Genomic DNA, 26,327 nt, shown 5'->3' with positions numbered 1-26,327 from the left:
GGAGTCGCCATGATTTTAAAATTTTTGAGTGAAGGGTGTGTGTGTTATTAGGTGCTTGTAGTTTTGTGTGGAGGAAGAGAGTTGTCTTTAGAGGGCAGGCTGTGACTGCCCCCTTGTGTTGTGAGACACAAAGGGAAACGTTCAGTGAGGTCACAGCTGGGTTTAATGATAAGTTCACAGCACCCCCTGAACAGTGCTTTAGACCTCACTGGGAGTAATTATCGTTTCGGCAGGTGTCTACTGCCTCCTCCTACTTAAAATACACGTTTAAAAAAAAAAGTTTTACTGTTTCTCCATGAAGTGTATTTTGCATTCATTTGAGCGTTTTGGAATATAAGTAGCTCAAAAATAATGTTTTGTTTTCCATTATATAGTGTTTTCCAGACTTTTTATTGTTTTGGTGTCTGGCACACTCATAAACACTAAAGACACATTTCAGGAAATCTCGTTTTCTTTCCCCATATACGGTGCTTTACATGCATTTGGGTGTTTTGCTACCTAACAATGTGTAATACACTCATAATACACGATTTTGGTAATGTTGTTCTGTTTCTCTAAATAGAGTACTATTTGGCTTTTAGCAGTTTGGTACCTAATAAGCTCAAAAACACTCATAATACACGTTTCTCGTAATTTCTTTTTGGTTTCCCATATATGGTACTTTTCATGCATTTTGACTTTTTTTTTTTTTTACGAAAGAAGTACAACACTTAAAATACATGGTTTTGGTAATGTTATAGTGTTTCTCCATAAAATAGCATGCTTTTTTTTATGTTTTTGTACTTTACTAGCACAAAACACTCAAAATACACGTTTTTTGTTAATGTTGTTCTGTTTCTCTATATAGTGTTATTCATGTGTTTTAGTATTTTGTGCCTAAAAAGGTAAAAAAAAAAAAAATACACGTTTCTTGTAATGTCTCTTCTTTTCATCATGTAGCGTACTTTCTATGCATCCTCGCGTTTTTCTACGTAACAATCTTTTTTTTTTTTTGTAATGTTATTGTTTCTTTCCATAAAGGGTGTTTTACATGCGTTTTAGCGTTTTGGTACGTAAGCAGCTAAAAAAAAAAAAAAAAAACACTCATAAAACACGTTTTTTGTAACGTTTTCTTTTTCCATATTTTCTTTTTAGCGTTTTTTTTTTTTTTTTGTGCCTAACACGTTCATAAACACTCAAAAGACACGTTTCTGGAAATGCTTTCTTTCCCATATAGTGGGTTTTGAGTACATTTTGGCGTTATAGCACGTAATAATGTGAAATACACTGAAAATACACGTTTGTGATAATTGTATTGTGTTTCTCTATATAGAGTGCCATTCATGCGTTTTAGTGTTTTGGTACCTAAGCTCAAAAAATACTCATAATACACGTTTTTGGTAATGTCCTTTCGTTTGCCCACATAGGGTATTTTGGAAGCATTTTTGCGTTTTTAAATATAACAAGCTCAAAACATTCAAAATCCTTGTTTTTGGTAATGTAATGCATAAATGGTGTTTTTCCATGCGTTTTTATACTTAAGTAGGTCAAAAACACTGAAAGGAAATTTTTTTTTCTTAATGATTTGTTTTCCGTAATAAAGTGCTTGGTATGCTTTTTAGCGTTTTGGTCCATAGCTTGCTTATAAACACTCAAAAGACAAGTTTGTGGATATCTCGTTTCGTTTCCCTATATAGCATGTTTTGCATGCATTTTGGCGATTTGGTACCTAACAATGAGAAATACACGCAAAATAGACGTTTCTGGTATATGTTCTTTTCTCAATATAAAGTGCTATTCATAAGTTTTATCGTTTTGGTACCTATGAAGCTCAAAAAGACCCATATTACTCGTTTATTGTAATATGTTTTCTTGTCATCGTATAGGGTACTTTGCATTATTTTTTTTTTTTCTACATAAGCTCAAAAGCACTCAAAATACTTTGTTTTGGTAATGTTATTCAGTTTCTTTATAAACGGTGCTTTTGCATTCATTTTAGCGTTTTGGTACGTAAAAAACAGAAAAAAAAACACTCAAAAGACATGTATTTGGTGATGTTGTTTTATATTCCCATAGAGGGTGCTTTCCATTTTTTTTTTTTTAGCATTTTGGTGCCTAACATGCACAAAAACACGCAAAAGGTACATTTCATGGAATGTAGTTTTGTTTCTCCAGATAGGGGAATTACACTTTTTGGTAACGTTCTGTCTTCGAATAGAATGTCATTAACGTTTTTTCGGGTTTTAGTAACTAAAGACTTCAAAAACAATCAAAAGACACGTTTATGAAAATGTCGTTTTATTTCCCAATATATAGGGTGTTTTACATGTGTTTAAGCGCTTTGGTACGTAAGAGGCTCAGAAAAACTCAAAAGACACGTTTTGGGTGTTTTCTATTTCGATATAGGGTATCTTTCATGTTTTTTTTTTTAGCATTTTGGTACCTAGCACTCTAATAAACACTGAAAAGAGACGTTTCTGGAAATATCGTTTCCTTTCCCCCATAGAGTGTCCATTGTATGCATTTTTGCGTTTTGGTATCTAACTGTAAAAAAAACACTGAAATGTCACGTCTATGTTTATGTTGTTTTGTTTCCCTATGTAAGGTGATTTTCATGCTTTTTTAGATTGCTGGTTCCTAACACTCTTATAAACACTCAAAAGAAACGTTTTTTTATATTTCGTTTACTTTCCCCATATAGAGTGCTTTGCATGCATTTTAGTGTTTTGCTACATAACATGTTGAAATACACTGAAAATAAACGTTTTTGTTAATATTATTCTGTTTTTCCATATAGAGTACCATTTTTTAGCTTTTGCATGCAAAACACTCCTCATGTAGAAAAGGAGCGAGATTTCAAGAAACATGTCTTTTGAATGTTTATGAATGTGCTATGTCGGTCGGACTGACTTTCTGTCGACGACCCTAAGTGTCTTGACACCCCCCCCCAACTTTTTCTTCATTAACTTCTGCAACATTCGCGGTCTAAGATCTAATTTTCAAGCTGTAGAACACCACCTCTCCTCTTCTAAACCTCATCTTTTTTTCCTCACTGAAACTCAGGTGTCTGAGGCAACTGACAGTAGCCCCTTTTCTGTTCCCTCCTACTTTCTCTATCCTCATTTTCGATCCAAAGCTGGATGCTGCGTTTATGTGCGCAATGACTTAACCTGCTCTCGTGCCCACGCTCTTGAATCTTCCGAGTTTTCCACCATCTGGCTACGACTACAGAGTCACTTTCATACTAAATTTATCTGTGCTGTATACGTCTCACCTAACTCCTCTGACTATAAGAAATTCTTTGACTACTTAACTTCCAAAGTGGAGCACATTCTGACCCTCTTCCCTTTTGCAGAGATCTCCATTCTTGGAGACTTCAATGTTCACCACCAGCTTTGGCTTTCCTCTGCCTTCCCTGACCATCCTGGTGAACTAGCTAGCCTACAACTTTGCTATCCTCCATGACCTAGAGCAACTGGTGCAACACCCTACTCGTATTCCTGACCGTCTTGGAGATACGCCCAACATTCTTGACCTTTTCCTGACCTCTAATCCTTCTACTTATGCTGTCACCCTTTCTTCTCCGTTGGGCTCCTCCGATCACAATCTCATATCTTTATCTTGTCCTATCACTCCAATCCCTCCTCAGGATCCCCCTAAGCGAAGGTGCCTCTGGCGTTTTGCCTCTGCTAGTTGGGGGGACCTGAGGAGGTATTTTGCTGATTTCTCTTGGAATAACTACTGCTTCCGTGTCGGAGACCCGTCTTTGTGTGCTGAGCGCATAACAGAGGTGATAGTGTCTGGCATGGAGGCGTACATTCCTCACTCTTTCTCGTCCTAAACCTTCTAAACCTTGGTTTAACACAGCTTGTTCTCGTGCTATACATGATAGAGAGGTGTCCCACAAAAGGTACTTAAGCCTTCCATCACCAGAATCTCATGCACTTTATATTTCTGCCCGGAACCATGCCAAGTCTGTTCTCCAACTAGCCAAAAACTCCTTCATTAACAGAAAATGTCAAAACCTTTCAAGATCTAACTCCCCTCGTGATTTCTGGCATCTAGCCAAAAATATCTCCAATAACATTGCTTCTTCTTCTTTCCCTCCTCTATTTCAACCAGATGGCACCACTGCTATCACATCTATTTCTAAAGCTGAACTCTTCGCTCAAACCTTTGCAAAAAACTCTACCTTGGACGATTCTGAGCTTGTTCCTCCCTCTCCTCCACCCTCTGACTACTTCATGCCACGTATTAAAATTCTTCGCAATGATGTTTTTCGTGCCCTCGCTGGCCTAAACCCTCGGAAGGCTTATGGACCTGATGGGGTCCCTCCTATTGTTCTCCGAAACTGTGCCTCCGTGCTTGCACCTTGCTTAGTCAAACTCTTTCAGCTCTGTCTGTCAACATCTACCTTTCCTTCTTACTGGAAGTTTGCCTACATTCAACCTGTTCCTAAAAAGGGTGACCGCTCTAATCCCTCAAACTACCGTCCTATTGCTTTCATTTCCTGCCTATCTAAAGTTTTTGAATCTATCCTACACAGGAAGATTCTTAAACATCTATCACTTCACAACCTTCTATCTGATCGCCAGTATGGGTTCCGTCAAGGCTCCTCTACTGGTGATGATCTGGCTTTCCTTACTGAGTCTTGGTCATTCTCTTTTAGAGATTTTGGTGAAACTTTTGCTGTTGCCTTGGACATATCAAAAGCTTTTGATAGAGTCTGGCACAAAGCTTTGATTTCCAAACTACCCTCCTACGGTTTTTATCCTTCTCTCTGTAACTTCATCTCAAGTTTCCTTTCTGACCGTGCTATTGCTGCTGTGGTAGACGGTCACTGTTCTTCTCCTAAATCTATTAACAGTGGTGTTCCTCAGGGTTCTGTCCTGTCACCCACTCTCTTCTTATTATTCATTAATGATCTTCTAAACCAAACTACTTGTCCTATCCACTCCTACGCTGATGATACCACCCTGCCCTTTTCCACGTCTTTTCATAGACGTCCAACCCTTCAGGAGGTAAACGTATCACGCAGGGAAGCCACAGAACGCTTGACTTCTGATTTTTCTAAAATTTCTGATTGGGGCAGAGCAAACTTGGTATTGTTCAATGCCTCAAAAACTCAATTCCTCCATCTATTAACTCGACACAACCTTCCAGACAACTATCCCCTCTTCTTCAATGACACTCAACTGTCCCCTTCTTCTACACTGAACATCCTCGGTCTGTCCTTTACTCATAATCTGAACTGGAAACTTCACATCTCATCTCTAGCTAAAACAGCTTCTATGAAGTTAGGTGTTCTGAGACGTCTCCGCCAGTTTTTCTCACCCCCCCACCAGCTGCTAATTCTGTACAAGGGCCTTATCCGTCCATGTATGGAGTATGCTTCACATGTCTGGGGGGGTTCCACTCATACTGCTCTTCTAGACAGGGTAGAATCAAAAGATTTTCGTCTCATCAACTCCTCTCCTCTAACTGACTGTCTTCAGCCTCTCTCTCACCGCCGCAATGTTGCATATCTAGCTGTCTTCTACCGCTATTTTCATGCTAACTGCTCTTCTGATCTTGCTAACTGCATGCCTCCCCTCCTTCCGCGGCCTCGCTGCACAAGACTTTCTTCTTTCTCTCACCCCTATTCTGTCCACCTCTCTAACGCAAGAGTTAACCAGTATTCTCAATCATTCATCCCTTTCTCTGGTAAACTCTGGAACTCCCTGCCTGCTTCTGTATTTCCATCTTCCTATGACTTGAATTCCTTCAAGAGGGAGGTTTCAAGACACTTATTCATCAATTTTTGACCACTGCTTTGACCCTTTTATGGGACTGGCATTTCAGTGGGCATATTTTTTTATTGGATTTGTGTTGCCCTTGGCCAGTGTCCTTCCTACATAAAAAAAAAAAAAATACAAAAGGACAATACGAAAAACATGCGTGTTTTTGAGCTTCTTCGGTACCAAAAAAGAGAAAACGCGTGAATAGCACTCTATATGGAAAAACAGAACATTACCCTAAACGTGTATTTTGAATGTTTTGCATTTAATATACATAATAATATCACCAAATACGTGTATTGTGAGTGTTTTTGAGGTTGTTCCGTACAAAAAATTACGAAATGCATGCAAAGAACCACATATAGGAAAACGAACGGATATTTCGAGATATGTGTATTACAGATTTTTTTTTTTTTTACTTCTTTAGGTACCAAAACGATAAAATACATGGATAACACTCTATATGGAGGGATAGAAAAATATTACCAAAAACGATTATTTTGAGTGTTTATCACATTGTTAGGTAGCAAAACGAAAAAGAATGCATGCAAATAATTTTATATAAGGAAATTATATATTTCCAGAAAAGTGTTTTTTTTTTTCTGTATGTGTGTTTATGAGCGTTTTAGCCACAAAAACTCCCTATATGGGAAATCAAAACAGTACCAAAAAACGTGTCTTTTGAGTGTTTTTGTTCTTCTTACGAACCAAAATGCTAAAACGCATGGAAAACACCCTTCATTAAGAAAGAGAATAAGACTACCTAAAACGTGCATTCTGAGTGTTTTTCAGCTTATAATGTAGAAAAGTCCAAAATGCAATGAAAATACTCCATAAAGGAAAAGGAAACAATATTACAAACAAGGTATATTATAAGTGTTTATGAGCTTCTTTGGTACCAAAACACTAAAACGCGTGAATATCACTCCATATGGAGAAACAGAAAAAAAAAAATACAAAAGACGTGTATTTTGAGTGTTTTCACATCGTTAGGAATGAAAAGTGCCAAAAAGCATGCAAAGCCCCCTATATGGGGAAACGAAACGATGTTACCAGATATGTGTCTTTAAAGTGTTTTTCATCCTGTTAGGCACCAAAAAAGGTAAAAAAAAAAATCATGGAAATCACACCACATAGAATACAAAAACAACATTACCAAAAACGTCTTTTTATTCTATTTAGCTTCTTACGGAGCAAAAGGCTAAAAAGTAAGTAGAAACAGAACAACATTACTAAAAACGTGCATTTTGAGTAGATACCAAAACACCAAAAAGTGCATGCAAAGCATTTTATATAAGGAAAAGAAATTACTTTACGTGTCTTTTGAATGTTTTGTGCGTGTTAGGCACCAAAATGCTAAAAACCATGGAAAACACCCTATAAGGAAAAATAAAACATTACCAGAAACGTGTCTTTGAGTGTATTTAAGCTTCCTACGTAACAAAACGCTAAACGTATGAATACCACTGTACATGGAGAAACAGGAAAATATTTCCAAAAACTTATATATTGAGTGATTTTCATATCATTAGGTACCAAAACGCAAAAGTGCATGGAAAGCGCCATATATGGGGAAAGGAAACAACATTTCCAGAAAAGTGTCTTTTCAGTGTTTATGAACGTATTAGACACAAAAAAAGCTAAAAGGCATGGAAAACACCCTAAATGGGAGCACAAAACAATATTATCAAAAACGTGCTTTTTGGGTGTTTTTTAGCTACTTACGTACAAAAACGCTATAAAGTATGCAAATCACCCTTTATTGAAAAATAGAATAACATTATCAAAAAACGTGTATTTTTAAGGGTTTTTCGAGCTTGCTGCATACAAAACCGCCAAAATGCATGCAAAACACCCTATATGGGGAAACGAAAGGACATTATGAGAAACGTATATTATACATGATTTTCAGCTTCTTAGGTATGAAAACTCTAAAACGCATGAATAGCACTCTATATGGAGAAACAGAACAAAATTACCAATAACGTGTATTTTGATACACCAAAATGGATCCAAAGCACACAGTATAGGGAAACGAAATGACATTAACTGAAACGTGTCTTTTGATTGTTTTTGGGCGTGTTAGGAACCAAAACAATAAAGAGCATCCAACATCCAACATCCAACGCTGCCTGGTCAAGGGAGCGACTTTGTCAAGCAACTTCATTCAAGTCTAGCCCTTCAGGAAGTAAACAGTTCACGCAGGGAAGCCCCAGAACACTTGACTTTTGAGCAAACTTAGTATTGTTCATTGCTTCAAAAACTCTATTCCTCCATCTATCAGCTTGACACAATCTTCCAGACAACTATCCCCTTCTTCAATGACATTCACCTGTCCCCTTCCACACTGAACATACTCGGTCTGTCCTTTACTTATAATCTAAACTGGAAACTTCACATCTCATCTCAAGCTAAAACAGCTTCTGTGAAGTCTCTCTCTCTCTCTCTCTCTCTCTCTCTCTCTCTCTCTCTCTCTCTCTCTCTCTCTCTCTCTCTCTCTCTTTCCTCGTGTGGCCTCCTTATATCCCCCGGAAAGAGTCGCATTTTCACTCTTCGTAAGCCGAGAACCGTTCCAGTCTTCACAGTGGGGAACAATGCCATTTCTGTGTGCAAACAGTATATTTACCTGGGTGCACCAGTGAGAATTTCTCCAGCCTCGCCTGCTCGTCAGCGAGTTCATCCCATAGTACACGACTTGCTTACTCGGCTGCACCAGCGCCTGACACCTCTCAAGTGGCTCCTAAATAACACGACTGGCATCTCCATATTTGTGGCCAGGACAATATACACGGCCTTCCTTTGATCAGTCGTTGATTATCTCTCCCCTGCACTTGCTCAGCTTCCTAAAACTATACTGGAACCTCTCGAAAAATTCCAGAACACAATAACGAGACTCATCTTAGGCTGTCCCATGTTCATCAGGATAGTTAACATGCTGAGTGAGCTCGACCTTCCGCCCCTTATTGAAAGGATACACTCAAATGTTACGTATTTCACCGTCAAGTGAAATTTCCCCATGTCTCCCTTCACGACTCACAAGTCATAAAAGCCTACATTCAGCCTCGTCTTCGTATGTCTTGACTGCTGCACGGTCCCCGCGCTTTCCTCAAAACTGTCTCATCGCAGCTGCAACGTCTAGACATCAGTGTTCCCGTTGCCGACATATTCTCTCCGCCTCCACCGTGGATGCTGCCATTCCCGGCAGTCCACTACACTCCCACATGCAAAGCTCATCCTCCGGTCCTGCAGAAACACCTAGCATTGGACGCCATAGCGACTGTCTCCACCACCATTAATTCGTCGCACCACTTATGCACGGATGGGTCTGTGCAGGTGGACGGCACATTGGGATGTGCAGTTTTCTCTCCTGACACGGAACCACCAGAATCGGGCTGGGTTGGGCGTCGGCTGCCGACTCACTCCAGTTCCACATTCTGTGAGCTGCAAGGCGTTTTGGATGCTGTGACTCTCTGTCAGAGAAGCCTAAACGGGGTTATTATATATGACTCACAGGCGGCCCTTCATGCCCTTACATATTCAAACCTGTCTCTCGTCACCTGGTGAACAGGATCTTGACAGGCCTGGCTCTGGCTCATGACCGGTCACTAGATATCAAGTTTGTCTGGATCCCCTCACATGTATCACTGTCTCATGGTGACGCCGTGGATCGCCTGGCTAAAGCTGCTATGTGGACTGCCTGCCCCTCACGCTGGCCCCAGCCCCTCCTTCCAGTGTCTCAAGTCCAGGATCCGAGCAGGCTCTCTACTCTCGACCAGCATCAGGACGGATGACCAGCGGGCGGTCACCGTCACCATTCAGCACTATGATGCATTTCGTCATCATCGCTTTTAGTACCGCCGTCGGGGCCTGTGGGTCCGGAGACACAATGTGGTGTCGACGCGGTTGAGACTCGGCTACCGACCTGTGTGGCAGGTTGCGGGCTTGGCAGACGAGCCTCATTATACCTCCTGTCCTCTGTGCCACTCTCTTTCCTTCAGTAACCTGCAACACTACTGCCTGCATTGTCCTGCTGTGGGAGGTCTGCTCCCATGAATATAAGGACGAAGAGTAATGAGTGAGTGAAGAATTAGAGGGACAGAGGAAGTAGTAGGGAATAAGTAGGTACTCACTTTTCTTGTCCCTTACACCCTTTTGTCCCTCTCCCATCCACCCTCTTCTTACTTCTACTCTCTTCATCCCCTTGCCTCCCACATCCCTTACCCATATGCACTTAGCACATTCTTGAAATATATCATACATTTTTTTTACTTATTTTGTTATCATATATATTTTTCTATATATTTTTCGCTTTTTGTTTTCCTCTTCTCTGTTTCCTCGCTGAAGCTTTTGTGTGGCAGACGCGAAACCATTTGATTTACTGTGATTTGTGTAAAAAAAAATATCCGCATCTACAAACATGGATACAGAGATAAAAAGAAATCTACAGCCACATCCGCATCCGCATGTCCGCATCTGCATCCGCAACCACATCCGCATATATATATATATATATATATATATATATATATATATATATATATATATATATATATATATATATATATATATATATATATATATATATATAGATATAGATAGATAGATAGATAGATAGATAGATAGATAGATAGATAGATAGATAGATAACTAGCTAGCTAATTAGATAGATAGATAACTAGCTAACTAGCTAATTAGATAAATAGATAACTAGATATCTAATTAGATAGACAAATATGTATATAAACTGAGATTTGACTACTCGACACTGCATGAGTACTCAACACGTAACTTTCATGACGTGACTATCATATCAATAATTAGGATGTAATTGAGTCGCTTGCGACCATTAGCTTGTTGTATGTTGACCACTAACTCTGAACTGTACGTTAGCTGTAATATGCTAGTATGTAGTACGTCTTTTCGTAGGGAGGATAATTTCTTAATTTAATTCGCGATTCTAATACATGCGAATGACGCGCTTCTCATGTCCCTAAAAATACATTATGAAATTTACTGCAGAGATACAGATGATTAACAGTGTGCGTATGTTCCAGATTTTATTTATTTAGTGTTTATTTATTAATTTATTTACTTTTTAACATTTAAAAATCAGTCGTCTTTCTTACCAGCTTAACTGAATATTAATTTTAATTATCACCCATGTTCACCATTCATAAGGTCATATGAACTAGCATAGAATAACGATAGTTCGCCACAGGCATTTGGCAGCTAGTAAATATAGAAAAGCCTGTCCCACAGTTTCTTGGATTACTACTGCACGGCAACTTGCTTATAATGAACGTCCTCAGCGGAGACAATGGAAGATAGCTCTGTCAGTCATCACACTTCTCAGCTCAATGTGGGCCAGTTTTGCAGAGCACTGCTGGTAATGTTTTTTTTTGTTTTTTTTTGTCTCGCCCATTTCGATGTAGTGAGTCAGATTATTACTGCCTGTAGTAAGATATAGTACGGTAGCAGCAGCGTGAGCTCTGGTTTCACTGAAATAGCAACGGTGCCAGCTTATACTTGTAAAAATCACACGGCAGAGAATAATAATTTGTTTGATCAGCACGACCAATTAGTGACAGCTTATTCACAGCAATTAATCCTTTCCATCACCAAGAAGTAATGGTGCCTCGCTTACGTAGACGATTAATGATACTCAATATACAAGCATATATATATATATATATATATATATATATATATATATATATATATATATATATATATATATATATATATATATATATATATATATATATATATATATATATACTATTTCAAGTGTAGCTTTCTCTTTTGCATTTGCAAATTAATTTCACAAACATGGCATAAACTACCGTAAGGGTTTCATGCATTTCCCTGAATCCGAGTCGTTCAATGAAGCTTGAGGAAAAATGACTGCTTCTGTGACGTCATCTGCCAAATCAAAGCTTATGACAAATGAATGAGAAATTATTAAATATTTTTTCATCTCAGATAGTATACCATTTTATTAGTTATAAAACATGTATATACGAAAAGCTGTTTACACTGACCATATATTTTGTAACTGATATCATAAAATGAGCGTCAGATCATGCATCAAGAACCAGTTAAACGCTATACACGGCTCGGCAAGGAGTGGATAGCGTACCGCTCTGTGCTTGTCTGTCTCGTATTTTAGCGTTGGGGCCGTTTTGCGGAACTTTGCTTTTAGTTTTACATATTTTGTGATTGGAGCGGAAAGAACAAAAGGCGGCACGATGCAGAGTGGACTGGTAAGTGTTAATGCGGTGATGGCGGTGTGGCCATGCAGGGTACAGTATACTGCAGGCTGACACACATCACACCGGTAATTATTTTCTTTATTTAAAACTGCTTGTGGCTTTTAACACTCATATGCTTGGCGTTTTTCCTCTCAGACCTGGTAAGTACTTGAAGCTCGTGCTTCTATAAAGATAGCGTACAGATGCCAGCTTTGAGTCCCTAGAACCCAGTGTGGTGAAAAATGGCTGGCGTGTCGACCAGTGGGTGCTGGTTCCTCCCGTGATTTTTTATTTTATTTATTTATTTTTTTTTTAAATGTTAGTGCCATAATTTACAGTGTGAGGGGGCAGCTTGATGTTAAGTTCTCATTGGGGTACCAGCTTAACTCCTGACCATGGCTCTTGGAAGTGGCACAAGATGACGTCATCATTAGGTATTTGTTTCCCACACGACCTGGGAAGCTACAGATATTCCGTTGCTCTCATTTTAGTCTAGCTTTAAACCGCATTCTTAGGGTTTCAAAGAATGGCTTTGGGGATTTTCTGAAAGAAGCTCTACGAAATTTAATGTGTGATAATGTTGAACATTTTATTACGTACTGCTTTCTTGGGCACTCCTTTCCATTTGTCACTTGTTAACATTTAGTCTTTTGTCTTGTTTACTGGGTTAGCGTGGTGGTCTGTGTCGTTCTCTCCTTGGGAACCCAACCTGGTAAGGCAACAAATTAGCTTAGTGTACGCTGTTCAGACTGGCTGGCTGCTGAAAGTTAAGGTATATGATGGTGTTCAAAGCTATTTGATGGGCATATAGTCGGTGTTCAAAACTATTTGATGGGCATGCCTGTATACATGACTGGCACACTGTTTGGTTGCCTTTTGCCTGTGGTTATTTGAAACACACACACACACACACACACACACACACACACACACAAGATTACAGGTGAAACATGTAACCTACTGAGAAACATAAGGACAGCATTTACACATCTGGGTGAAGAAATGAAAAAAAATATATATATTGACCATGATACGCCCAAGATTGGAGTATGCAGCTGGGGTATGGTTGCCTAGTGCCAAAAACTATAATAAAATTGGAAAGGATACAAAGAGTAGCAGCAAAGTTACTTCCGAGTTTGAAGGATCAACCATACGAAGAAAAACTGTCAAAATTGGGCCTTATAATATTAGAACAGAGAAGAGGGAGAGGTGATTTGATCACTGTACAGTGATGACTTGAATGGAAAACTTGGATGGGAAGGACTTGGTGACGTGGGATACAAGAGGCTTGAGAGGACATGGGGAAAAAAAAAAAAACACTGAAAAAGATGCTTGTAGAAGAGATGTCAAGAAAATAGTTTCCCACATAGAACCGTAGAGGTCTGGAATGACTTGGACAGAGAAGTTATTGATGGAAATATGGTAAAATTAATTTCAGACAGACAAAAATAGATATGGAGATGGGACAGCACAAGCATAGCTCTTTTCCTGTATGTCACAACGAGGTGAATACACACATGCTTGTGATGAAATTTATTTATAATGCTTGTCATTGGACAGAATGTTGTCAGAGGAGGAGCCACTTCTTTTTGTTTTGCTAAACAGAAGAAAGTGGAGACCCTCTTGAAAGAGGATACTTGTACATCAGATGCTTTCATGGTTGTATTTTGTATTGGGATCGGTGGTTATACATAATGTAGGAAGTCTGGTTGGAAAAACAATTAAACACACAAATGGTAACTGCCTGGGATAATGTAGCCCATTTTTCACTATGTATCCTGATTAAATGTTAGATTTTTGGGGTGTATTTTGGTACTTTGGACCAGTTATGGAACTGGTCTAAGAACACTTTTCCAACAAGCTTCTTGCCCCATCCATCCTTATGCTGATGACTCCCATGCATTTCTTGTCATCTCTTAGATGTTCAGCCTAATAGAAATGGAATCATTCATGCAGTGAAGCAAAAAACCATTGAATACATAACGTGATCTTTGCACAAGTTCTGAATGGGGCATGGCAGACCTTGTGTTATTCAGTGCCTAAAAACCACACATCATCAGTCCACCTTAAGTAGCCTGGAAGGCTACTTAAGGTGACATACAGTGACACTTACCCATTTTTTTGTACATTGAATTTGATTGTGATGTTTTTTAAACGTCTCAACTGGAAATTTTACATCCAAAACAGCATCCATGTAACTAGCCTATGTGTCTTATTGTCCGTGTTTCTCTCTCTCTCTCTCTCTCTCTCTCTCTCTCTCTCTCTCTCTCTCTCTCTCTCTCTCTCTCTCTCTCTCTCTCTCTCTCTCTCTCTCTCTCTCTCTCTCTCTCTCAACAGTTAATCCTACACTGGGCCTTATCTGAACAATGTGGAATTGAAAAGTTTTTCCTCAACTCCCGTCATTGAACAGCCTGTCTTCAATCTCTTTTTCTATTTAATCTTACCTTTATTCTGCTTACTGTACAAATAACTAACTAGACCAGTATCTTCACTCTTCCCATTAATTTTACTAATAAATTATAATGGTTTGCATTCCTTCTGTCTTCAGATGTTCATCAAAACATTTGCTTGGCCTCTTAAAATGTTTTTAGACCCATTTTACACAGTGCTGCTGGTGGCAGCCACTGGTTGCTCCTGTGTGAAATGGGTAACTGCAAGCAGTGACAGTCACTGACTTGTGCCATCCCTTCTTATGTTTGTCATTGGACAGAATTTTGTCAGAGGAGGAGCCACTTCTTGTTTTGCTGAACAGGAGAAAGTGGAGACCCTCTTGAAAGAGAATATGTGTACATCAGATGCTTTCATGTAGAATAAGCAGAGACTTTACAGTGATTTATGGGTTGATAAGAAGAAATTCTTAAATTTCTTTTGTATAAGCAAGCCCTCATTTGAGGAGCTTCTGAGCCTCATAATGCTGTAATCTTCATTGGATGGATCCCAATTTGCTGGGCATTTCTTTGCTTTGCAAATAAGGTCTTGTGTGTTCACCTTCACTTCTGCAGTCTTCTATACGTTGTTTTCCTTCACCCACTGGAAACATCTAGTCCTTTCAGAATCTGGTGTAACACTTAAAAGTAATGGATTATGGACTACAGTTGTATCACTTGGTGGCATTGTGTGAAAACTTCCATTTGAAACAATGCCCAACAGTGAGTGGCAGCCACTCGTTGCAAGAGTGCACCACTGTCGGTGGCAGTTACTTGCCCAGGCAACTGTAGTGGCCTCGTATGAGAAACTACATTGCAAACTATGGGAGGTAACTAAAGGCTGCCACTGGTGGAGTCATGTGAAAAGGGCCTTAAATATTAGAAATTTACTCATTTTTAACACAATATGTAGCTGACTCTTGTGTAGAGCTAATGACGGAAACAAGCCTTAGGATTACATCAGATATACATTATATATGAGGGTTACATTCTGTGAAAAGCTCACATAATGAGAATTCACATATATCAAACCTTAATGACAGAAACCAGCTTTAGAACTACACCAGATATACATTAATTGTGAGGGTTACATTCTGTGAAAAGCTCACATGATGAGAATTCACATATATAGAATGTATCATCCCATTAGTTATAGGGGGTTATGTTCCACGACCCATTTTTGAACCCTCTAAATAATTGTTCTGGCACAGTTTCACAAAAAGTAAGGCACTAAAGCAACAGTAAAGCACATTAGAAAAGATGAATTGTAAATTATAATACGAAAAGACCTTGTAAACAAATTAAAATTAAATTGTGGGGTGTGTGCAGTGTAAGGAAGATGCAAGAAAACATTTGTACACACCACGCTCTAGTATGAGTCAACCATCCTACCTCACCAACCAGTCGCACCATCGCTGCTACTTGCATAATAGGGAATTTTAAGAATATTTGGCTCATTTAGGTTAGTCGCATGTGATGGAATTCACATATTTCAAATTTGCATATATCAAATACCAGTTATACTTATATGAATACCAGTTATACTGTCCTGAGTTGTAAGTGATGAAATTTACTTCAATTTGGTTTTCATCTTATTGACAAAAACACATACTGACTTGAAAAAATTAGTTTGTTAGACTAGTCTAAGGCAAACATTTTTAGAGGCGGGCAAAACTTGATTTAGGTTATATTTTTCATATGAGAGAGAAAAACTTTGTTACAAGACAAGCAATCTGGCTTGGTTTTTTCAGAAAAAAAAAATGGTTATCTTGTACACCTTTGCTATGAAGTTAATTGACATGATCAGTTGTGTGTGCTGCATAGTGCACTGCTCCCTCTCTCTAAGCATGTCCAACACGCACTGAGGCTCTTCCTTGCCAGGAAGTGAGAGGAAACTTTAATATGCCACCATAAAGAAAACTGTTCTTCGTAAACTTTTAGATGACCTTGACTGACTGAGTTAGTGTGAGTGGGTATTTGAACAGTATTTAAACTTGGATGACAAATTATCATGCTTGCATTGTTAAGTACTAGACCTAAGGATGCCATGAGATGATTTTGCATTTTTCAATATTTTTTTGGCTTTTCACCTCAGCCTCTCAGCAAGCATAAAAAAATGCCCTGGGACAAACTGACTGCTTTTCATCTCAAGTGTATCTCTTCCCCTCATGCAGGGCTATAGCAACAATGACTGGTATCAATTAATTAGGTTACCAGTGTCAGTTTGATGTGCAATCAGCTATGGTTTCCGGTTGAAAAGATTTTGATTTTGTTCATGCTGTGGTGTTTTGGTAACGAATATGAGGTGGACAAGTCACGGTAGCATCACACGAATCATAGGTCTTCATGTAGCGAACATGAATGGGGCCAATGTAGCAAAACGTGTGAATTTAAAACCTCATACAGAACCTCGTACAAAAATTTGTCAAGGGAGGCAGTGAGCCATCCCCACTACCTTTACCCACTGGCTTCTTGCTTCTTTACAAAGGCATTTGGACTCTAATCTGACTTACAGCAAAGCAGCTGAGGGAAAGTGATTCCGAAGTCTTGGTAAACATTGGTTTTCACGCCATACAGAAGGCAATCAGTGACTGACTATAATTCAAGAAAGTACCAGATTGCCAGAAGCTCCTAGTTACTTCTCCTCAAAGACAAAAGAGTGTTGCTTTTGCAAGGAACTATAACACCTGGAGTCCTGAAGACTGGAGTAGAATTTTGTGGTCAGAAGAGGCCAAGTTTTGTATGTCTAACAACTAAAGTTTGGTTGCGGCCAGGGTCTCACCCTCTTGATCCACACCTCACACAAAAGATTGTGAAGCACAATCCCCCCCCTTCACTTCTGGTCTGGGGCAGCTTCTCCTATGGTGGCCCAACAAACTTGGTGGTTCTCCTTAAAGGAGAGACTGAATGCCCAAGGATATATTGAAATATTAAAGGAAAGTCTTGGGTTTAGTTTTCAGAAAATGGATGCATGGGTTTTTCAGCAGAGCAGGGCTCCTTGCCACACTGGAAAGGTGGTAAAAAACAGGCTCTCTGAGCAGGATATTGACATTATTTCTGATTTGCCCGGACATAAGCCCAATTGAAAATATTTGGGCCATCATTAAAGCCCAAATCCATGAAAAGGACATGCCAAATTTCCAGAAACTTGAGATAGTAGTAAGGCAACGTTGGGAGGAGCTACTGCATCACCTGCAGCAAAAACTCACACTTTCCCTCCCCGAGTGCCTGGCAGAGGTTGGGAGAAGATGAGTATACCCAATAAAGAAGTACAGTAGGGTACACAACTATGCATGGTCATTATAACGTATAACTGCAGTAATGCACTGAAATTTTTGTAAATATTCAATTGGAATAACAAACCAAAAATAGCATAACAAACTTACCACTTGTGCAAGCACTGGAGTTTTTAATAAAAATTCAATCATATCAAACTAAAACTCACAAGACTAACTCACCAACTGTGCGAACCACTGCTTGCCAATCCACTGCCTGTCCCTTCCTCCCTTTTTCCTTTCCTCTCCCTTCTTTCCTCATGTCTTAAACCTCCCTCCCTGTCACCTCCCCTCCCCTTTATCTGTCAGATAAGGAAGTCATTCTCTCTCTCTCTCTCTCTCTCTCTCTCTCTCTCTCTCTCTCTCTCTCTCTCTCTCTCTCTCTCTCTCTCTCTCTCTCTCTCTCTCTCTCCCCCTTCATTTTGTCATTTTCACTGCATCCTTTCTCACTCTTGTATGCATAATTCCATATTCATTCTCAAGTCATTTTCATTCTATTTAGCAATCCATAGGATTGTTCTTACTTCCAGAGAGAGAGAGAGAGAGAGAGAGAGAGAGAGTAGGTAAATGTGACCAATACTTGTCAGAGTAGCATGAAACTCAGGGTGATAATGTATGAAACTCAAGATGGTATGAATTTAGGATTAGGTGCAGAACTCAGGAGGGTTCTGTATGTACTCATGTTATCTCAAATGTTAGAGTGGAAGTGTGCTCATTTTATGTATCTTTTGTAGATTGTGGATTTTTTTTCTGGTTCCCTGGAACCAGTTATTTTTTTCCCCATTGGTTCTTCACTCACCATAATGCACCTTTGCCATAATGAATGCTACATTGGAACGAATCATGTTCGTTGTCACATACCCTACTGTAGCTTTATAATTGGTGAGTGTTACTGACTGTCTTGGAGATATGCCCAACATTCTTGACCTTTTCCTAACCTTATATCTATATTTTGCCCTATTGTTCCAATCCTTCCTCAGGATCCCCCAAAGCAGAGGTGCCTCTAATATTTTGCCTCTGTTAATTGGGGGAACTTAAGGAGGTATTCTAATTTTCCTTGGAATGACTACTGCTTCTGTATCAGAGACCTGTCTCTGTGTGCCGAGCTCATAACAGAGGTGATAGTGTCAGGCATGGCATTCACTCTTTTTCTCTACCAAAACCTTCCAAACCTTGGTTTAACACAGCCTGTTCTCATGCTATACATGATACAGAGGTGACCCACAAAATGTACTTGAGCCTACCACCACTTGAATCTTGTGCACTTTAAATTTCTGCCTGGGATCATTCCAGGTCTGTTCTCCAACTAGCCAAAAAACTCCTTCATTAATAGAAAGTGTCAATCTTTCAAGATTAACTCGCCTCATGATTTCTGGCACCTAGATAAAAACATCTTCAATAACTTGACGTCTTCCTCTTTCCCTCCTTTATTTCAACCTGGTGGCACCACTGCCATTTCATCTATTTCTAAAACTACACTCTTTGCTCAAACTTTTGCTAAAAACTCCACCTTGGGTGATTCAGGGCTTGTTCATCCCTTCTTCCACTCTCTTGACTACTTCATGCTTCACCCATTAAGATCCTTTGCAGTGATGCTTTCCATGCCTTCACTGGCCTTAACCTGTGGAAGGTGTATGGACCTTCTGTTGTTCTCTGAAACTGCACCTCCATGCTTGCATTCTTCCATCTTTGTCTGTCAGCATCTACCTTTCCTTCTTGCTGGAAGTTTGCCTACATTTAGCCCATTCCTTTAAAGGGTGACCATTCTGATCCCTCAAACTATTGTTCTATTGCATTAGTTTTCTGCCTTTCTAACTTTTCCTAATCTATCCTCAACAGGAAGATCCTCAAACATCTGTCACAACCCTCTCTAATCACCAGTATAGGTTCTGTCTAGGCTGCTTTACTGGTGATCTGGTTTTTACTGAGTCTTGGTCATCCTCTTTTGGGGATTTAGGTGAAACTTTTGCTGTTGCCTTAGACTTATGAAAAGCTTTTGATAGTCTGGCACAAAGCTTTTATTTCCAAACTACCCTCCTACAGCTATCCTTCTCTCTGTAATTTCATCTCCAGTTTCCTCTCTGACCATTATATTGTTGCTGTGGTAGATGATCACTGTTCTAAGTCAATTAACAGTGGTGTTCCTCAGGGTTCTGTCCTGTCACTCACTTGCTTCCTATTATTCATCATTGATCTAAACCAAACTTCTTGCCCTGCCCACTCCTATGTTGATGATACCATCCTGCACTTTTCCACATCTTTTTGCAGATGTCCAACCCTTCAGGAAGTAAACATTTCATACAGGGAAGCCACAGAATGCCTGACTTCTGATCTCAAAAATTTCTGATTGGAGCAGAGCAAACTTAGTATTGTTCAGTGCCTTAAACTCAATTCATCCATCTCTCAGCTTGACACAAACTTCCAGCTAACTGTCCCCTCTTTTTCAGTAACACTTACTTCTCCCCCTTCTACACTGAACATCTTTGGTTTGTCTTTTACTTGTAATGTAAACTAGAAACTTTACATCTCGTCTCTAGCTAAAACAGCTTCTATAAAGTTAGATGTTCTGTGCTGTCTCCAGCAGTTTTTCTCACCTCCCCAACTGCTATCTCTGTACAGGGGCCCTATCCATCCATGTATGGAGTATGCTTCACATGTGTGGGGGGTTCCACTTGTACTGCTCTTTTAGACAGAGTGGAGTCAAAAGCTTTTCATCTTATCAATTCCTCTCTTCTAACTGACTGTGTTTAGCCTCTCTCCCATTGTCACAATATTGCATCTCTTGCTATCATCTGCTATTTTCCTGCTAACTGCTCATATGATCTTGCTGACTGCATGCTGCTGCTCCTCCTTTGGTGTTGCTGCACAAGACACACTTCTTTCTCACACCCCTGTTCTGTTCACCTCTCTGATGCAAAAGTTAACTAGTATTTTCATTCATTCATCCTTCTCTCTGGTAAACTCTAAACCTCCCCGCCTGCTTCTGTATTTTCACCTTCCTATGACATGAACTCTTTCAAGAGGGAGGTTTCAAGACACTATGCTTTATTTTTTGATGACCACTCTTGACTGTTTAGGGACTAGCACTTCAGTGGGTCTTTTTTTTTTTCTCTCATAAATTTTGTTGCTTTTGGCTGGTGCCTCTCCTACATGAGTAAAAAGAAAAAAGAGAAAATTGTTCAACATGTTATATTTCTCATATTTAAGGATTTTAAAAATTTTCACTGAGCAGGATCAATGTTCACTGACTAAGTCCCCTGTTTGCAATAGTTGATATACCTGATAGTGATACAGTTCAACCTTAAGGGGACCGACTGATTTGAAAATCCAAAAAATGTTGAAAAATGCAAAAATCGTCTCGTGGCATTCTTAGGCTTAATACTTCCCGTTGTGCACACAATAATTCGCCATCCAAGTTTAAATACCCATTTAAATATCCCTTGCTCACACAATCGCTCAGTCAAGGTCATTGTAGGTGTGAACTGGTTGTAGAAAATATTCATAAAAAAAAACTAAAAGTTTGAGGAACAATTTTTTTTTTTTTTTATGGTGGCATATGAAAGTTTCCTCTCACAGTCTGGCAAGAATGAGCCTCAGTGTGTGTTGTGCATGCTTAAAGAGAGGAAGGGAATTTGTGATGTTCTTTCTTTCAACAACTTCTACACCCTCTTAGCATTCACTGAGTCCCCACTTTTTGCTCTCGTGATGATGTGTAAGAGGAAGTCTTACCTTACCCAAAGGAGTGAGGTACTGGCAAAAGCATGCCAGATGTTATTTGAGAGTAGAGAACAACATGATTGTGTGCATATAGCCTCATGGCACATCAGCCTGCACTCCCGTGTCACGGTCTGCCCTTCCTGCCACCTCCCCTCCCACACCTCCCACTTCATATACAAGTTATGTTTCTGCCTCTACTGCTCCAACTACTACTACTGCTGTGTCTGCTGCTGTACACTTACAGCCACTGCCTTCAACATTGTTGTCTCCACTAGCAAGAGAATCTTAATGAAGAGATAAAACATTTTTGAGAGCATTGAAGAAATCTCATTCACTGGAGATAATGTTTTAGTTTCAGTGGAGCAGCTCAGGCATTGGTGGACAACATACATTGCCCTAAAACAAAATGTAAAAAAGTCCCTGGCTTGACACTCGTCACCAATTGCTGGGTCACATGCATCAGTGTGGCACACCCTCGTTGTAACAACGAAGTGTGTGATGTTCCATCTACGAGATTCCAGATGCCAACACAAGTCATCTATGAATCTAATGCTTGCAATTATGGCTCAGAATCATCTACAACTCCAAACAAATACATTATAATGCTTGACACCTAAAAATTCCAGTATTGTATAGCTATATATGGATGAAGAGCACATGAGCATCCCTTTAAACTTTGAAGTCCCACATCTCAAAATTAATTTATTGTGCTGTTGAGGCATATTTCTGTACCATTTATTGTCCAGTTTTGATGATTCTGGTGTCATTAGAAAGGGAATTAAAACACCTAAAAAATGTGTGTCAATTTTGATTAAGTGTTTAGATTTTTCTAGCTTAAAAGAAATAATCAGTTGAAAATTTTTGGGTTTTTTTTCTTGACAGTGAAACCAAAAATGAAAATTGTCACAATTTTCTTATAAAACCATTAAAGAATCCTATGGCAAGCTTTCAAGAAAATTCAAGAAAAACTTGTCAAAAATTTAAAAATCTAAACATCTGATTTTTGTATTTTCATTAAAAAGAACTTTATAGCTCAGAAATTTAGCGCAGTTTAGTTAATAAATAATGAAAATGGAAAATAACTCAGTTGGTCCCCTTAAGTGATGGATGTGGTGTGGGAACCTAACTTTAGAATTGGGGGGGTTGAAAAAAAAAATTTTTCTTAGACATCTTGCCATTAATACTTGACATCAAATTATTGAAGGAACATCTTAAGCAGCACCTAGCTCTTTCTTTTTCAATAGTGTTATTGTCTGATAGTGGTGTTTTAGCTCAGCCAGGAGTAGAGATAGAATAACAATGTATCAAATACTCCCTAAGGGTGGTGGTTTGCGTGTTCATTATGCTAGATACAACACTGGGTACAGCTCACATGCCTACTGCTCCATTTTGTCTTGTCCCATTTGCCTCACATTCTGGTGTGCCCTAGGAAATTCAGTAAATGTGATTTCATGTCCAGGAGGCTGTCGGTCACAATGCCTATCTGGGTGCCAGATGTCCCAGGCTCATCACCCACAGATACATTTGTGAATGTGGATGTCAGCAGTATAGGCGAGATCCTTATTTGTGACTTCCTCCTAATGCATGTCAGTTTCCTCTGAGGAAAAATCAGATACCATGAAGGACAGCATGGTTAGTGGTAGAGGATCATCATTGTCATCCTGGTCATTATTACGATATTTATCATTATCAGAGGGGTCTGCCTTGTGAGGTCAAACATAACATGTTGCTCCATGTTACCATCAAGATTAGTTTTTGCTTGTATGATACATGTGTGATGCTTTATGCTTGCCATTATGATTGTCTGTTGTAGCGCCACTAACCAGAGAGACTCACACTACAGTCTCAGTTCTTCAATTCTTTCCATGCTCTTACACTGTTTATCAAGCCTTGTGTATGCTTGAGTGATTGTGCTTTATATATATTCATTGTGTTAAACTTTGTCAAAGTGTGCCACCATTTCTGCTCAACATCCTGCATCATATTTTGCTTGTGAAAAGGCCCCCCCCAAAGATCTCATAAAAGCCTAAATCTGGACACAAAGCTGATCATCATCTGTAGTGAGGGTACCTGGTAAGGGGGCAAACTCCATTGCTCAGATCCTTTGTTTGCCCGTAGTTTTTTTGTGCATTAAAAGATGAGAAAAAAAAATTGGAGCAAAAATAATAGCTGTAGGAATGCATTCTTTTTTTTTTTTTTTTTTTTTTTTCCATTTAATCAATCTTAAGCTTGCTATACAGTGGATTGCTATATGATTGGGTTTTCAGGAATTCAACCTCACCTAAAGCAGGGATTAAGTGCATAAGTTAGGGAATCAATTTTTATGGTTTATACTTCACTTAAAATTGTAATATCCAGCTATTATGAAGTAATGCTTCGAATTAAACATAACTTCCCAGGCATAAAATACTCCTGAATATGAGGATGCTTTCAGATCTTGTGTGGAAATGATTTAAAAGAGAAAATGAAAGATTTCTGTGAGTATCTTGTGTGTTGCCTTGAATCTTCTAGTGCCATGCAGGAAGTAGAATGAATGATATGATCTATTATTATGTTAAACTTTATATTATTTTCAACAGGGTGAACTGAGTGACCTGTATGGGTCATTGAGCCTTGGGGGCAGTGAGGCTGGGGAGAACACCAGTCTGGAGACCATCATGCGCATCAACTCCTTCCTCAACAACTCCCTTGACTTGCACAACATTATCCCAGACACCTCATCCAGGAACTCAATTGGTGAGCAAGGAATGGCAGAGCTCTTTGTGCAGATTGAATCACTTGTTTCATGTGTGAATATTGGGAGAGAGGGAAAAAAATCTTTCAAGGAAGATAGGATCATCATAAAGATTTGGGATCAATAGAGTGATTTAAAGTGGGCATCCAAATCTAAAAGCATTTGTATGGTAACGTCCAGCATGTTTGAATAGTCCAATAATTTTTTGTTACTTAGCCATCTTTATTGTTAGAGTACTGTGCCCTTACTCAGTGTAAGGAGATTAGTATTCAAGACAGATACTTGATGATGGAGGAGAGGAGTAGGCCTTGCTTTAATTTCTCTGACATCAATCTTTAGGCTGATTTCATTGCGTTTTCCTTTTGTTGAGATCTGTATTGATTTGCAGTGATTTTCATCACAAAATCTTATTTCATATTGGTCATTTGTATTGCTGTTTTTATTGATAACATTAATTAAAACTTAGTAAAGTGAAGTAGGGGAGCCTGGAGCTTTTCCAATGGACCCAATAGAAACATAATTTTTATCAATTACAAGTTGACCATCAATACTTTGGCATCCTTGATTCTAGACTAGAGCCATGTTAAATTTGCTGTGTTCCTGAATTAACTGAGATTTGCCCCTTGACACCTCCGATACACATTTCAATATGTTTGAAAAAGACATAGTGTGCCTGGTGTGCCAGGGAATGTTTTCACATACAATGAAAGAGCTACTGTACAGTCATCCTCTTTATCCAGAGTGGTTAAGTAATAGACACAAATATGGTAAGAAAATATGTGGAAAATTAGTGCCCTCACCGTAAGAATACCCCAAGCAACCAAATACCATGTTAAAGTAATAAAAAAAAAAGCCCTGCAGCAGCACAAGACATGCCTTCCCATAATTTGTTTAGTATGTTGACCTTCTCCAGAGTCATCACCTTCCTTGCACACTTTGGGGTGTCTCCAGGAATTTCTTAGCAGGTCTCTTAGGAGCCATAGTGAAGAAAAACTTGTGTTCATACAATACAGTTGTGAAGATGTAGTGTGAGATAGCAGGGATGTTGCTGACAAGAGTGAGTTTACTGTATGAGTGAGGAGAATGACATGCATTCTCAGGCTGTGGCAGTGGAATGTGAGAACACTGTTTGTGTGGTGGGCAGGTGTGTATTTACCTAGTTGTATTGTACAGGGCATGAGCCAAAGCTCATTTTGTCCTGTCTCCATCACCATTTTTATGCAGTTTCTCTTTAAATATTTGTTTATTATTTGCCACAACCACATCTTCCTTCAAATCATTCCGGATTTTAATAGTTCAATACGGGAAGCTGTATTTCTTGATGTCACTTGAACATCCACTCTTCTTTATTTTCTTCCCATGCCCCTTCTTTCATCTCTCTCTCCCTCCTCCATCTGTGGTACCAAGTCATTTCTGTCTATTCTTTCTTTATTATATGCTAATTTGTACATTGTTATCAGGTCTCCTCTTTCTCTTCTCTCTTGTAGTGTTGGTAATCCTATCTTGTCAAGTCTTTCATCATAGATTAAGTCTTTCATTTTGGTACTATCTTCATCGCTATCCTCTGTATTCTTTCCAGTTTTGTATATCTTTTTTTCTATGTGGAGCCCAAACTACTGCTGCGTATTCCAATTTAGGTTGTATCATTTTCGTAATTTCATAATGTATTTTCATAATTTCTTTATCTAAATAAAATGCCATCCTAATGTTAGTTAACAAGCTGTATGTAGAGCCAAATATTCTGTTGATGTGCCTTTCAGATGATAGTGTGTCCTGGATCATTACTCCCAAATCTTTTTCTTCATTACTTTTTGTTGCTATTTCTCTTCCCATTTTGTAATTCCACAAAGGTGATCTGGTCCCTTATCTTTTCTAACTTCTGGCTCTTCCGGCAATTTCTTGACTTTTTGTCTCTTTTCTTGTATCTCCTGTATTTACCTCGTTGAATTTACCTAGTTGTGGTTTATGGGAGGGGAGTAATCTCATAGCATCCCATCTTTATACCTATCCAGTTTGGTCTTAAAAGCATGGACAGTTATGGCATTGACAATGTCTTCACTGAGTTTATTTCATTTGTTCATGCTTCTATGAGGAAAACTATACTTCTTGATGTCTCTTCTACAGTTAACTTTCTTCAACTTCTTATTGTGTCTCATTGTACTCTGTGT

The 26,327-nt window shown here is 39.0% G+C and overlaps 1 protein-coding gene across 3 annotated transcripts in view; it reads left to right on the top strand.

Moving 5' to 3' along the window:
* The first annotated feature begins 11,843 nt into the window (after positions 1–11,843).
* The window catches only part of LOC135113197 (cytoplasmic polyadenylation element-binding protein 1-B-like), a 272,466-nt gene continuing 257,982 nt past the window's right edge, over positions 11,844–26,327 (top strand). For all 3 annotated transcript variants that reach the window (XM_064028329.1, XM_064028331.1, XM_064028328.1), the window contains exons 1-2: positions 11,844–12,019; positions 24,005–24,161. In XM_064028329.1, coding sequence (XP_063884399.1) covers positions 12,005–12,019; positions 24,005–24,161 — 172 coding nt within the window. In that variant the 5' untranslated portion in view covers positions 11,844–12,004. The remainder of the gene's footprint in view (positions 12,020–24,004; positions 24,162–26,327) is intronic.

Source organism: Scylla paramamosain, chromosome 25 (genome assembly GCF_035594125.1).
Source record: "Scylla paramamosain isolate STU-SP2022 chromosome 25, ASM3559412v1, whole genome shotgun sequence".
NCBI classification, from domain to species: Eukaryota; Metazoa; Arthropoda; class Malacostraca; order Decapoda; family Portunidae; genus Scylla; species Scylla paramamosain.
The sequence above is the reverse complement of the archived record's forward strand: the minus strand, read 5'-3'. Positions and strand labels throughout refer to the sequence as shown.